This window comes from Taudactylus pleione, unplaced genomic scaffold (assembly GCF_031769625.1).
Source record: "Taudactylus pleione unplaced genomic scaffold, aTauple2 ptg000734l, whole genome shotgun sequence".
Classification (NCBI taxonomy): Eukaryota; Metazoa; Chordata; class Amphibia; order Anura; family Myobatrachidae; genus Taudactylus; species Taudactylus pleione.
In genome coordinates, this window is record NW_028285136.1 from 4,407,904 (window position 1) to 4,420,520 (window position 12,617).

General features: G+C 44.1%; 1 protein-coding gene across 1 annotated transcript; it reads right to left on the reverse strand.

Moving 5' to 3' along the window:
- Positions 1-3,052: 3,052 nt before the first annotated feature.
- Positions 3,053-11,832, reverse strand: LOC148477229 (nicotinamide N-methyltransferase-like). Its single transcript, XM_088457043.1, has 4 exons — positions 11,685-11,832; positions 7,710-7,917; positions 6,881-7,386; positions 3,053-3,186 (listed from the first exon to the last, which is right to left on the reverse strand). Exons 1-4 carry the CDS (start codon positions 11,830-11,832, stop codon positions 3,053-3,055), a joined length of 996 nt encoding a protein of 331 aa, XP_088313169.1.
- Between the last annotated feature and the right edge of the window lie 785 nt (positions 11,833-12,617).

Consider the following 12,617-nt stretch of genomic DNA (forward strand, 5'->3'; position numbering starts at 1 on the left):
AGGCAGTAGGCCCCACTATTTCTGTAGAGAGGGAACCTCTTGTCTAGTTAGCGCCCAGACGGGCTAGCGTTTACTTTTATGTTTTGTTTTCCTTTTTGCACAATAAAGACTGGTACCAACCAGCTGGTACGAGACCCCAGACTGGTGTACTATTTTTCCGGCTGCTGTGTGTGTGAAGAGGGAGTCCATCTACCCCAGGAGAGGGACCCCTAATCTGGTCATGTTACAGTATGTATTACATTTTTTACTTTTGTACAGTGTGCGTGTACTATCTTTATTTTTATATTTCCTTTACAGGGGGACTATAGGCACTGGCGGGCCCTTAATTCCCTGCATGCTGGTATTTGTGTTTCTTCAAGTACCAGCATGTGGAGCAGGCTCGCTGGGACTTGTAGTCCTAATGTAAACGACACTTTAAATCTATTCTTTACAACTATCAACCCCACACCCACCTTCAGCCCTGGCTTGTGGTTACCTGGAGAGGGGGGATCCTTTTATTGGCGTGTGCTGAATAATTAGTGGGGGTTAATGCTTTGCCAGGGGGATCCAGTCAAGTGTGACCCATGGCTGTGCCATTACACCCCTGCTAATAAGAGCCTGGTGCTTGTTGAAAGAAATATGGGAACCCCTCATAATTTTTTTCCCTCGTTTTTGCTGAACCAGGACCAGTTCAAAAAGCCTGGTGCTGGTTATGCTTTGGGGGACCCCACACCATGTTTTTTTTAATATTTTTATACACACAGAATCCAGCATGGATTTCACTGATCTGTGCAGGCTTCATGTTCGGGAGTGTTCAGACAGAGTTAACATGGGGGAGAAAAGACAAATGCACTTGCAAACACCATTGGAAATCATGATTCTGTCAAACACGATTCTTAGTAAATTTGAGTTTTTGATCTTAAAAAATTCTCTGAAATTCCAATGATGCCAATCGTCTTTAAACTTGACCAAAACATGATTCTTAGTAAATCTGTCTGGGATTGTTAAAGCTCCGTACAGCGGACAGATGTCCTAATTTCTAGGCTGTCCAGAGCAAACCTAGACAGATGGCAACCTTAAGACAAATTGTTCAGAGGTAAAAGTCCAGGATATCTGTAAGGATTTTCTGTGAGAAATTCCAGTGTGAAAATATTCATGTTGCAATACCTGTGTCCTTGCAAACTTCCAGCCGCTGCTTTGATGTATTATTTGTTGCAATTACTTAATATTTTAGTACAATAGGTGCTGGGAACGTTTTAATAAACATTATTACACTATGTAATAAATGACATTTAATATGATTTAGTAGTTAGTAGCATTTGCTGTGTATTATGTTTTGAAATATTGGGCCTGACTTAGAGATGGATGCAGTAAGCACAGTAGCTGAGTCTTTGAGGTATATTTACTAACGTGAGAGTTTTTGGAAGTTTAGATGTTGCCAATAGCAACCATTCAGATTCAAATTGACATTTAAGCATTGTGAAAAGAAGATAGAATGTCTCTTTGCTGGCGCACTAGAAAAATCATATTAAAACATAACTTTTATTAATTTCAATAAAATAATATGCAACTCCAGTGAAATATTAAAATCAGTCATGCGTCTAAACAATTTTTTTTTGTGAATAAAAAAATCACACAAATAATACTGATCTTGCTCTCCAACGTGCTATTTCTCAGTCTTATTATGATGTGACCTTGTTACGTTTTGTATCCATTATAAGGAGAATTGCACTCAATGTTGCAATCCCCGTATGTCAATATACAGTATCAAAGTTTCTTGAGCCAGGTTTCAGAGATCAAAGTGATTGATTTATTTCAGTATTCACTCTCTCACAAACCCTACTTATAATATTCATTCAAAGAGCACTTATTTATCATATACAGTAGTTATCACAGTGCAAATACGGACTATGGCCCTCATTCAGAGCCGTACGCTCTGAGCAGAGCGCACGCTCTGAATGAGGGCTGGCCTCCATGAGAATGGAGCGTCCTCCTGGACGCTCGTATAGCTGTGTGTCACCACCCACAGGCTATACGAGCGTGCAGTTTGATGGCCGCGATGGTCGTGACCATCGCGACCATCGAAACTGCGAGCCGGAGCCTGCGGTTGAGGTTTTCAACCTCAAGCTCCGGAGTGATTTTGGCTCTATCTGAGCCAAAATCACTCCCACTGACATCACTAGTGATGTCAGTGGGCCGGCTTCTGACGGGAGGCGTTCCCATGGGAACGCCCCCGTCAGGGAAGCACGCCCCCGGCACGCCTACCAAAGGGGGCGTGCTGTCAAGCAACATCGACAGCACGCCCCCTTTGATCAGACACAACGAGCGAAGGACTTTCCTTCGCTCGTCGCGTCTGGCGCATGCGCACGACGGAGCTCCCTCCGTCGTGCGCATGCTCAGTCCAGAACATCGACCCACTAGCGAGCGGACAGCCACTCGCGAGTGGGTCTGAATCAGGCCCTATAATCCTATTGATTGTTTGGGAATTCCAAAAGCACTTACTCTATCTCTCATATAATTATCAGGGTGGCAATTTGTAATACTTCCACATACATTATTCTAGAAACAGATCAGATAACATAGTGATGTATTGCTCATAGAGCATCCATACATTTCTCATACAGGTTATCTCTTGTGAGGTTGTCTGGAGTTAATTAGTATAGCACAAAACTGAGAATATGTTCATTGGGCTCCAGGGGCTGGTGGGAGGGGCAAGGGCTGCTGGGAAATGTAGTTCTCCCAGTGCCCATTCTGAGGGGCCACACTAACACTGGGGGGGACACACATACACACTCATGCACACACACAGTCACTAATTAAGGACTAATTGAGCTAATTGGAAACTTCCAATTGCTTAATTAGTTCTAAGGCGGGGGTGCTGCCGGGGTGCCAGAGCAAGACCCACTGATTTTTCCTAAAAATAATGATTTTAGGAAAAATCACGCTTGCTCTGGAGGTGCGTGAATAAAAACCTCCCGGCATGAAAAAAAAAAATCACGCACCTAATTGAATGGCAAAAAACCCGCACCTGCAGGAGTGGACATTTAGATATTCAGGCAGTGTTTAGATGACTTCACGCGTCCGATGCCGTGCATGGCTGCGTGGAGAGCGGGCATACCAGAGAGGACACCTGAATCTGGACACGTGGAGCACAGTTGCCCGGGACCTCAACCGTAGTCTGACAGTCCAGGTCCTGACATGTTTCCTCTGTATAGAAGTTGTTATTCAAGGCAACGCATCAATGGAGGTAGCAGGTAAGGGATGAAGGTCAGGTGACATACTGAGGTAGGGAAGTGTATCTCCAGATTCAGACAAGACCAGGAAAGTTAGTAGGGCAGTAACTCTGCAGGGTGATCACTGATGCTCACTATGGGGCCTATTTTCATACTATGAAATTAAATTTGCAGGATATCCCCCAGAAAACACAGGTTTCAGGTGATATCTGAAAATTTTAAGTATCCCCTGAATGTATCGGGAGGGGGGTCTTTTGCAGTCCCCAGTTTTTGAGCACAATAGCAGCTCTCATAGGTTTGTATGGGGGCTGCTATTACTGAGATCTATGAGCTTGCCCCCGGTAGCTACTGTAACACCATCTTTAGACAGCATTTACCATTGTAACTTATGGGCTACCTATTTCAAAGTTTATCAGGAGTAAATCCCTGGTAAATCCCTGTATAATCCCTCCACGGCAATAGCTGCTCACACTTGCATGGCCTGCTGACCGCACATACTCAAAAGGGTGGTCTGCTAACCGCGCACGGGCAGTACCATGACAGTCACCCAAAGGAGAAAGTAATTATTGATCACTTTAATTTTACACAACAAGGGATGGGCTTCAATTGGAACCCAAATGATCAATGGTACATCCCTGTGATCTTTAATTTCTTATTGCTGTGATAAGTTGCAATAAGCTAATTATTGGGTCTAAAACCTGATAATTTATAAATATGCCCCTATGTTCTGAAGGAGCAGATAGATGGTTAATAGCGCACCACCGGGTGTCTTTTCCCCCCACTTTGAATGCATACCAATGTGAACGCTGTTTACCATCTATCTGGTATGAAGGCTAATCCCCACTTTTTAAGTTTATATTTGTTCTTAATGTTTATTACATTTTTGTTAAGACATACTACACTATGGGCCTGATTCAGAGGCGTTCGCAAAAAGCGAGCGCTCGCTTTTTGCGAATGCCTCTGGTTATTTTAGGAGTGGCCTCCTGGCTGCTCGCACAGTTGTGGGTGACCACCCACAGCTATAGTGAGCAGCCATGATGATGGTCGCGATGGTCAAGACCATCGCGACCATCGGGCTTGCGATGAGACCCTTGTGGTAGGGTCTCATGGCCGCAAGCCCCAGACAGCTTCTGGCTCAAATAGAGCTGGAAGCTCTCCCACTGACATCACTGGTGATGTCAGTGGGGCTGCCCACAAACGGCAGGTGTTCGCATGGGAACGCCTCCGTTTGTGAAGCCAACCCCACCGCCATGCCTACAAAATGGGGCGAGCTGTCGATCAACATCGACAGCCACCCCTTTTGTAGTGAGTCCCGGAGCAAGTGCTTTTTGCACTCGCTCCGGGGCTCATGCATGCGCACTGGGCCACCATCGACCCGCTTGCGAGCGGGTCTGAATCAGGCCCAATATTCAGTTTGTTTCCTATTTTTGGGAGCCTATTGGTATCACTTATGATTTAAGAAGAAAAGAAACCTTTATAAGTTTTCATCATACCAGTTTCAAGTCAGCCTCTATGTGAGCATCCCATGTTCTGTCATCATATATGTGTCTGGGTAAAGAAACCTTGAAGTGATTCATTCACATTGTTCACAGGTAACAATCATGTGAGCATTTGTTACCTTAGCAAGACACTGTGTGGGGTGTTAAGATTCCTGCCTGTCACATGAGGACTACTGTGTGAAGGGTCTCTCCGGTTTCCTTTTCTGAGGTCTTGCTGACAGATCATTTGATTTAGATTATTTTCTAATACAATATTCTATATATTTTTCTGTTTTTATGTTTCTATGGAACAACTACATTTAACCATTTAAGAAGATTTGGTCGTCCCAAAAATCCTCTAATCGAATACGACCCTAAATATTTTATATTTATATCTAAATACATATTTTCTATATTTTTATATTTTCATATCTATATATTTTTTTTTTTCTATTGACATATATTGTATTGATCTATTTTATTACACAACTAAGAAGTCCAACATCTTTCCCAAGTGGATGCTACAGAAAAACACCATGAGGCAATTTTAGTACTTTATTGTACATTTAATATGCAGTAAACTTCATAGTCTACATTTCATAGCAAATAAATATTTATGACTACATCAGTGGAATAACTATACAGTGCACAATAAAGTATTCTATTTTGGTGCTATATATATATATATATATATATATATATATAATCAATCATATACCCTTTTTTATATAAATATTTCTATTTTTTTATTAATTGATATATGAGCAATGTGCATGGTAATTACAGATGCAGCACATGTAGAATTGAATAATATCTAGGTCTTATTCTACAGTTTTCCTTTGTGTATTGTAATAAAGAAATCTGTATCCTGGATACAATGACAAGCGCAATTGATGCATTCATAATGCTTACTGCTGTGTGATTTTTGGGCAGGACTCATTCTCCCCAAATGCAGTTGACTCCTGTGATATCCAGATGTTGTCCATCACATATTTTGTCGCCCTATCACAATCACCTGATGCGCTTGCCCGTCGCTCCACCCACGGCTTTGTCAGAGGTCTCTTCCTCCTGGGATGTGACCTCTGACTAAGGATTGACCGACTGCCGGGATGCCGACTGACAAAGTCCCGGAGCTGGAATCCTGATCAGTGTCCGCTAACTTGATCCAAAAGGTGAGGCCGCGCAGGCTCCTCACAATGTGGGTGACATCATGATGTCACCTGATCACTTCAGAGGCCAGTGTTCACAGTTGCAGTGGCATAGCAATGGTCCCCAAGCCACCAAGAGCTCTACTGGGGCCATTTTACGCCACTGCCATCTAGGATGCTGTACCAACTGGATGTCCTTAGGGTTAACTTAAAATTTGTATTACTACAGCAAGTTAGCTGGTTGATATAGCTTTCGTGTGTTTGGAGACATTGTCTGTAGGGTGAGATGCGTATCCAGCTCCCAGCATTGTTTGAAATGGTCTGCACATTTGCTACCAATTAACCAGCACTTTTAGTGAGATCTCACCTAACAGTCAGTGCTAGGTGATTGTTCTGTGAACTTGGCCTTGCGCAAACTCCGGAAACTTTGAATAAACATCGGCTTCCTTCTTGATTGCTTGATAATGATCACATGCTAACCTGGCTTTTATCTGAACCAGCTTTGCTTATACCGTGTTATTACCGTTGTTATGTCCTGAACAATGGACTTGCTTTTGTATTACTGTACATGGTTGCTTTTTCCCTGCCTGTTTCTATTGCCTGCTCTTATGCCAGACCATTCAGCCTGTCATTGGATGTCACTTTACCTAACCCTTGTCCCTGCTAGCTGTGTACTGACTTTAGACTGGCTATGAAACATTTGTGGTCTGATACTTAAGATAATAAAAGATATATCAGTGTCATTTCTTACTAAACATTCCCATATGTAAGTAAGTGTCAGTGTCATTGGGGTTGAATGGGAGAAAGATGGCAACAATAAATATCTTATATGTTTCCTTCCAAAACCCTCAACAGTATCCAGAATCCCGGCGGCTGTGATCCCAACAGTTGGTTTTTGGGTTTAGGGTTAGGCATTAGGGTGAGGGTTATGGTTAGGTTGCAGGAGGGGAGGGTTATTGTTAGGCGGTGGGGGGGAGGGTTATGGTTAGGCTGTGGGAATGGTGGGTTATGGTAGGATTACGGGAAGGGTTAGATTACTTACCTGTATGCATCGGAATTTCCACCATCGTGACTTCGGCACCGGGGTTCTGACCGCCAGCATTGTTTGTGCTGGAATCGCATACCCAACCCCCTTTGACAGCAGTGAGGACCATCAATTGCTTGTAATCTATAAGATCACTCTTTACTTTTCTATCAAGTAGCTCACAGGAATCAATTTCAAATCCTTCATCGGTGAGGGTCTTTCTTACAAATATGTCATCATAAGTCAATGCATGCATCCTGTCATTACCAACAGTGTAATATGTGATGTTTATGCCCCCAATTATAATAAAGTACCCCCCAGCCTTAAGCAGCTTTGACATCTTCCTCAAGTTTTTGATGAAATCTTGTTGGTCCTGACAAACCGCATCCAGCACCCACGCTGTGAGTAGACAGTCAGCTTGTGGTAACACCACCGGATCCGTGAGGTTTTCTTTGCTGAAGTCAAATTGCACAATGCGCTTAATGGTTTCCTTCAACTTTTCTTCCTTTTCCTGTTCTTCCACACTAAAATAATAACACCAATTACATTATATAATACAGCAGGTTCAAGTGTCAGTGCCGAATTATATGTTCCACTTCAGTTTTTTTTTATACCTCAGCCACAAAAAAAAAAAAAAAAAAAACGAAAAGAAAATAACATGCACAACTGGAACTGTTGAATTGGTAGGAATACCGGCCACCAACTAGGAAATATTCACTATTGTCCTCTAACTCTCTGATCTCCATTTAAAACTAAAACAGTCATTTTTTTATTACATTTAATTTCCATTTTTGTTTATAATTTTTATTAAATGTTCTTTTACTGTATGTTTAGAATCACATTTTACCTGATGCCTCCCAGCTCGGTAACAATCTTAGATGCATGAGTCCAATCGAAAGCCCCAGTGCGGGTGTTCACCCATTTGTTGAGTTCCATAATACAGGACTCTTTTAATTTTAATATAGTAATTTCTTTAAAAAATTCACTTATAACAAAAAGTGGATGAACCATGGATCCGATACTGATGTCAATCATAGTTTCTCCTTTAATGCGACCTGCAAAGAGGAATCAGATAAGAAGAAATTCAACATTCTATAAAGTTACAATGAGTTAATGGCAAAGAAAGATAATGTGAGTCCCAGCATTGGGCACATACTGGAACGGATCTCATGATTTATGTGTCATGGCATAATACTGGGTGCCTTCATCTATGCCAATGAAATATATTATTGGGAATTTGTGAGTTAATACATTTCCCACAGCTGTGTGACTGTAATGGACACATGGTATATATGAGACACTGTGTTGGCAATAAAATCAAAAATAAAAATAATAGCATCTGTGTCACATGTTTTATATCTATATACTGTACCCAAACATTATATATTATTCCTCAATTTTCTGTGATGCATAAGGAAGATATTTCTATGATTCCCGAGTCTGTCGCCATTTCTGTGCTGTGTGTAGAACGTTTGGTGGGTTAATTCTATTCCAAAGCACCATGGATGAAAGTGACGTCTGTAGCTGACATCTCTCTGTGAGCAGGGAAACTGTAACCTGTTCCCATTATGTCCTGTATACAGAGGTGTAATGTGGAGCTGAGGTGCCCATCAGGGGTGTATCTATAAAGGGTGCAGGGTGTGCGGGGAACACGGGCCCCTGGGTCCAGGGGGGCCCCGCACCGCACACCCTGCACCCATAATATTACTTACCTCTCTGGAATCCCACGTCGGTGTGAGCGTCCGGCGCTGTAATAGACTGGAAAATGTCCGCAGTGGCCATTTTCCCATCGTTTGCGCATGCGCCGTACAGGGAAAATGGCCGTGGCGGCCATTTTCCCGGTGACCTGTGCAGACACTATAGACTCTGGGCACACTCTAGTCCCCAGAGTCTATAACTCCAGCGCTGGCCGCACACAACTCAGTGCGCTGCCGGGCAGAGAGGTAGGGGCCCGTGTCGGAGACTGCACACGGGCCCCCTCCTCTCTAGAAACGCCCCTGGTGCCCATAGCAGGTACATGCTATGGCGCCCCCCATCCTGCAGTACAGAGGTGTATCTGGGGACTAGGCATAGCCAGCACATGGGGCTGATATGCAGATAGTGTACAGGATGGGCAGCACCTATTATGGAGTCATTTTTTGAATTTAATTATATTCTCAAACAAGCAAACACAATGCATTGTATTTATAAATGAAAATAGAACATGATCAATACAAAACCGTATAGAAGCCATGAAGGTTTTCGGGGGAAAGGAGGACTGGGAGTTTTAATGTATGACCTGGACATAAGGGATGGGGGTACTATATGTTTCAGGGTCTGAGGGTTGGGTAGGTAGTGTTTGTCCCTGGATCGAGGGTTATAGGTTGGATAATGTATGGGCCTGGGGGTAGGGCGGCTAGTGTAGGCTCCTGGGGCTGAGAGGACAAGACGGGTAGTGTATGTGCCTGTCACTGGGACGGTAGGGAGGATAGTTTATGTGCTTGTGGGCGGGGGTGGGTGGTTAGTGTATGTCCCTTGGTCTGCTAGGTTGGGTGAACATGCAAACTCGCATGTTTCTCAAACCCCATGCAACTCACAATGGCAAAACACGCATCCAGATGTATTGCCATTGTGAACATACAAGTTGGGCAAAGTAAAAAAGTGCAAATGTTTAACTTGTACTCTATCACCGCCTGAAAACTCAGCAGGTCCAAATAACACAGAAAGATGCACTGATCCGTGAAATCCATGCCTGTTTCTGTGTGTAAAAAAAAACCTGTAACGTGTGTCCCTCCCCCACTACAAGCATAACCAGCCCCGGGCTCTGTTGAGCCTGTCCTGGTTCTTAAAATATAGAGGGGAAAATGCATAGTGGTCCCCTGTATTTTAAGAACCAAGACCAAGCTTTTTATTAAAGCAAACATTCACACTCACATTCACACATACTTATCTAGAATCCCTGCAGTCATTCACATCCACTTGTCCAGTAGAATCCACAACACCTGTAAAAAAAAATCAATACTCGCCAACTCCTAGTGTATATTATGTCCTCTTTGTTCCAAGTAGGCATTCATGGGGTTAAAAACAAAAAAAACCGCACACCCGAAACCAGGTCAGAAAGGGATTACACATACCCTTCCTCCACATGAATGACCGGGACCCACGTGAGTACTGTCATTACAGGAGCCAGCAGCCAATCAGTCGGCGCCACCTCTATTAACTTTGCGGTTCCCATCATAGGCAGCAATGTAGCGATTCCCACCATAGACTTCAATGGCGCTTTCCCACCAATCACGTCTATGGGGAAAAGTGTGACATACAGGCTGACTGCTAAGAACCAATCAGCGTGCAGCTCCTACGGAGGTGCACGCTGATTGGCTGGTGGTTCCTGTAATGACAAACCTCAGGTGGGTCTCGGTCATTCGCACGGAGGAAGGGTATGAGTAAATGCCCTTCCTCCGCTAGAAAGAGTCTGGTGCTGACTATGCAAAATACAAGATAACTTGCAATCATGAGTTCGCAGGCTATTAGATTTGGTGAGTTGTGGACAAAATCAGACCTTTAAATGTGCGAGAAGGTCCGCGTTTGTCCCGCATGAAAAATTCAAACCCTACTAAACACACACAGGTATACGTTTATGATGCCGGCGGTCACAATGCCGACCGCCGGCATCTAGACTACAGAATCCCGGAGAGGGTTAACTAACCTACGCCTGGAGACCGGCGCCCGGCATCCCAATCGGGATGTTAGGTTTAGGCTAGGGGGAGGGAGGGTTAGGCACTCCCCGGGGGAAGGTTAGGGTTAGGCACCCCCCCGGGGGACTTAGGTTTAGGCAGCGGGGAAAGGGGGGGTTATGTTTAGGCACTTAGAGGGGGGATTAGGGTTAGGCACCCCTAAAGGAGGGTTAGGGGGTAGAGTTAGGGTAGTATATACTTACCTTCTAGACGATCGGGATTTCCTTCCATGTCAGGCTGGCGCTGTATCGCACCGAATCCCACACACACACCTACCTCTCCCTCTCCACCCAGTCTCCTTATTCTGTCTTTTCTACAGCTCTTACCAGCTCTGCTCCGCTCCTTGATGTCTTCCTTTCTTCAGTGTTGTATCCGTGTGGCTGGTTACTGGACTCCTCCAGTAGTGCAGTGTAAGACCATTGGCAGAGTGTGAGCTTCTGTGGCCAGGAGCACAGTGCCAGCATTATTTCTACGCATCTGCAGTTCCATTTGGGACCAGGGGACTGGGAAATGGGTTGGGTGTGGGAGACTGGCAGTTTGGATGCCGGCCATCACAGACAGCGGCATCCCGATGCTCAGTATTTAACCTCCCCTTGCACCCTAACCCTAACTCTCTCGTTTAGTGCTTACACCTAACCCTCCCCCTTTAGTGCCTAACCCTAACCCCCCCCCAGTTGAGCCTAACCCTAACCCCCCCCTGTCCGCAGCCTACAACAGTGCCTAAACATAACCTGTGGGTAAAAGCTAACCTGGCTTACTATACTTATGTTCGGTATGCCAGCTGTCAGTATTCCAGTATCAGCATCTCAAATGATGTCGGGATTCCGGTGACAGTGTTTGACCGCCGCCATTCCGTGCAGAGGTAAATTAATTACATTCCAGGCTATTATGGCAGTCTATTTATTAAATGTTTAAAAAAAAAAAAAAAAACACTGCTGATCCACCGCCCTTAGTGTCCCCTGCCGTAGCCAGCACCTGTGCATGAGCTCCACCAGTTCTGCCCACACTACACCCCTGTCTGTACACTATAAGGTCACCCATTTAATTCTTCTGGTGCTCAGAATAACCATATTATATAGCTAAAGCAGCAATTTATCCTGAATACACACCTGTCACTAATGCGCTGTGCAGCTTCTCCATAATAAACACCACTGTCTCATCTCTGAATGCACTTTCTGAATCAAAATAACATTTAAGGTTCTCCCTGGAATCCATCCCATGCACATGATAAAGCTTCAACTTGGGTCTGGCTTCCATTCTCTTGTCTTCTGTCACACAGGACGGGATGAGTCTCTGATCTGTATCTGTAGCCTTATAGTAATACGTATGGCTGTTCTCTTTATATACAGAAGAATCCTATAGTTATTTACACTCATTATACACAGCTGACTATGTGCAGAGATCTTATGATAATTATTATGATAAGTAAATATTTGACCTAACCAGGTGATAATGCTACAACGCTACAATGTATATTGAATCAACAGTATTTTGTTTATCATTATGACTAACCCTCTACACTCCATCTTATACCCCTTTTACACCACTCTCCTCGATCGCACCCAGAATTTTGAACACGGGTCCTTCCAGGGTGAGATCCCTTTCATACTGGTTGCCCGACCCGGATAATTTCCACGTCCATGACATCACTGTTATCACTTGCTGAGCCAGCGCTTGGAGATGAGATTACCTCCAAGTGCTGGCTCTTCCGAATCGACCCAGGTTACCCGTTCACATTGTACCGCGAGCCGGGTTGAACACGTGTTACCTGCTCGTTACCTGGGATTAAATGCTGGGTTATTTCAACCTGGTCCTATCACACTGAGCAATAACTCGGGTTGCTACATGTTCACGTGCACTAACCCGGGCAATTGCTGGCAGTGTGAAAGGGGCATAAGTAAGCTTGAAAAGACCCATTAGATATTTGTCTTTAAATTAAAAATACCTTTCTCCCCCTACATTATCGGTCATGACATTAGCTCCTGTTTTACAGTTAAAGACCCCACAGATAGTACGATTTTTGAAAATGATATTGCCGTTTT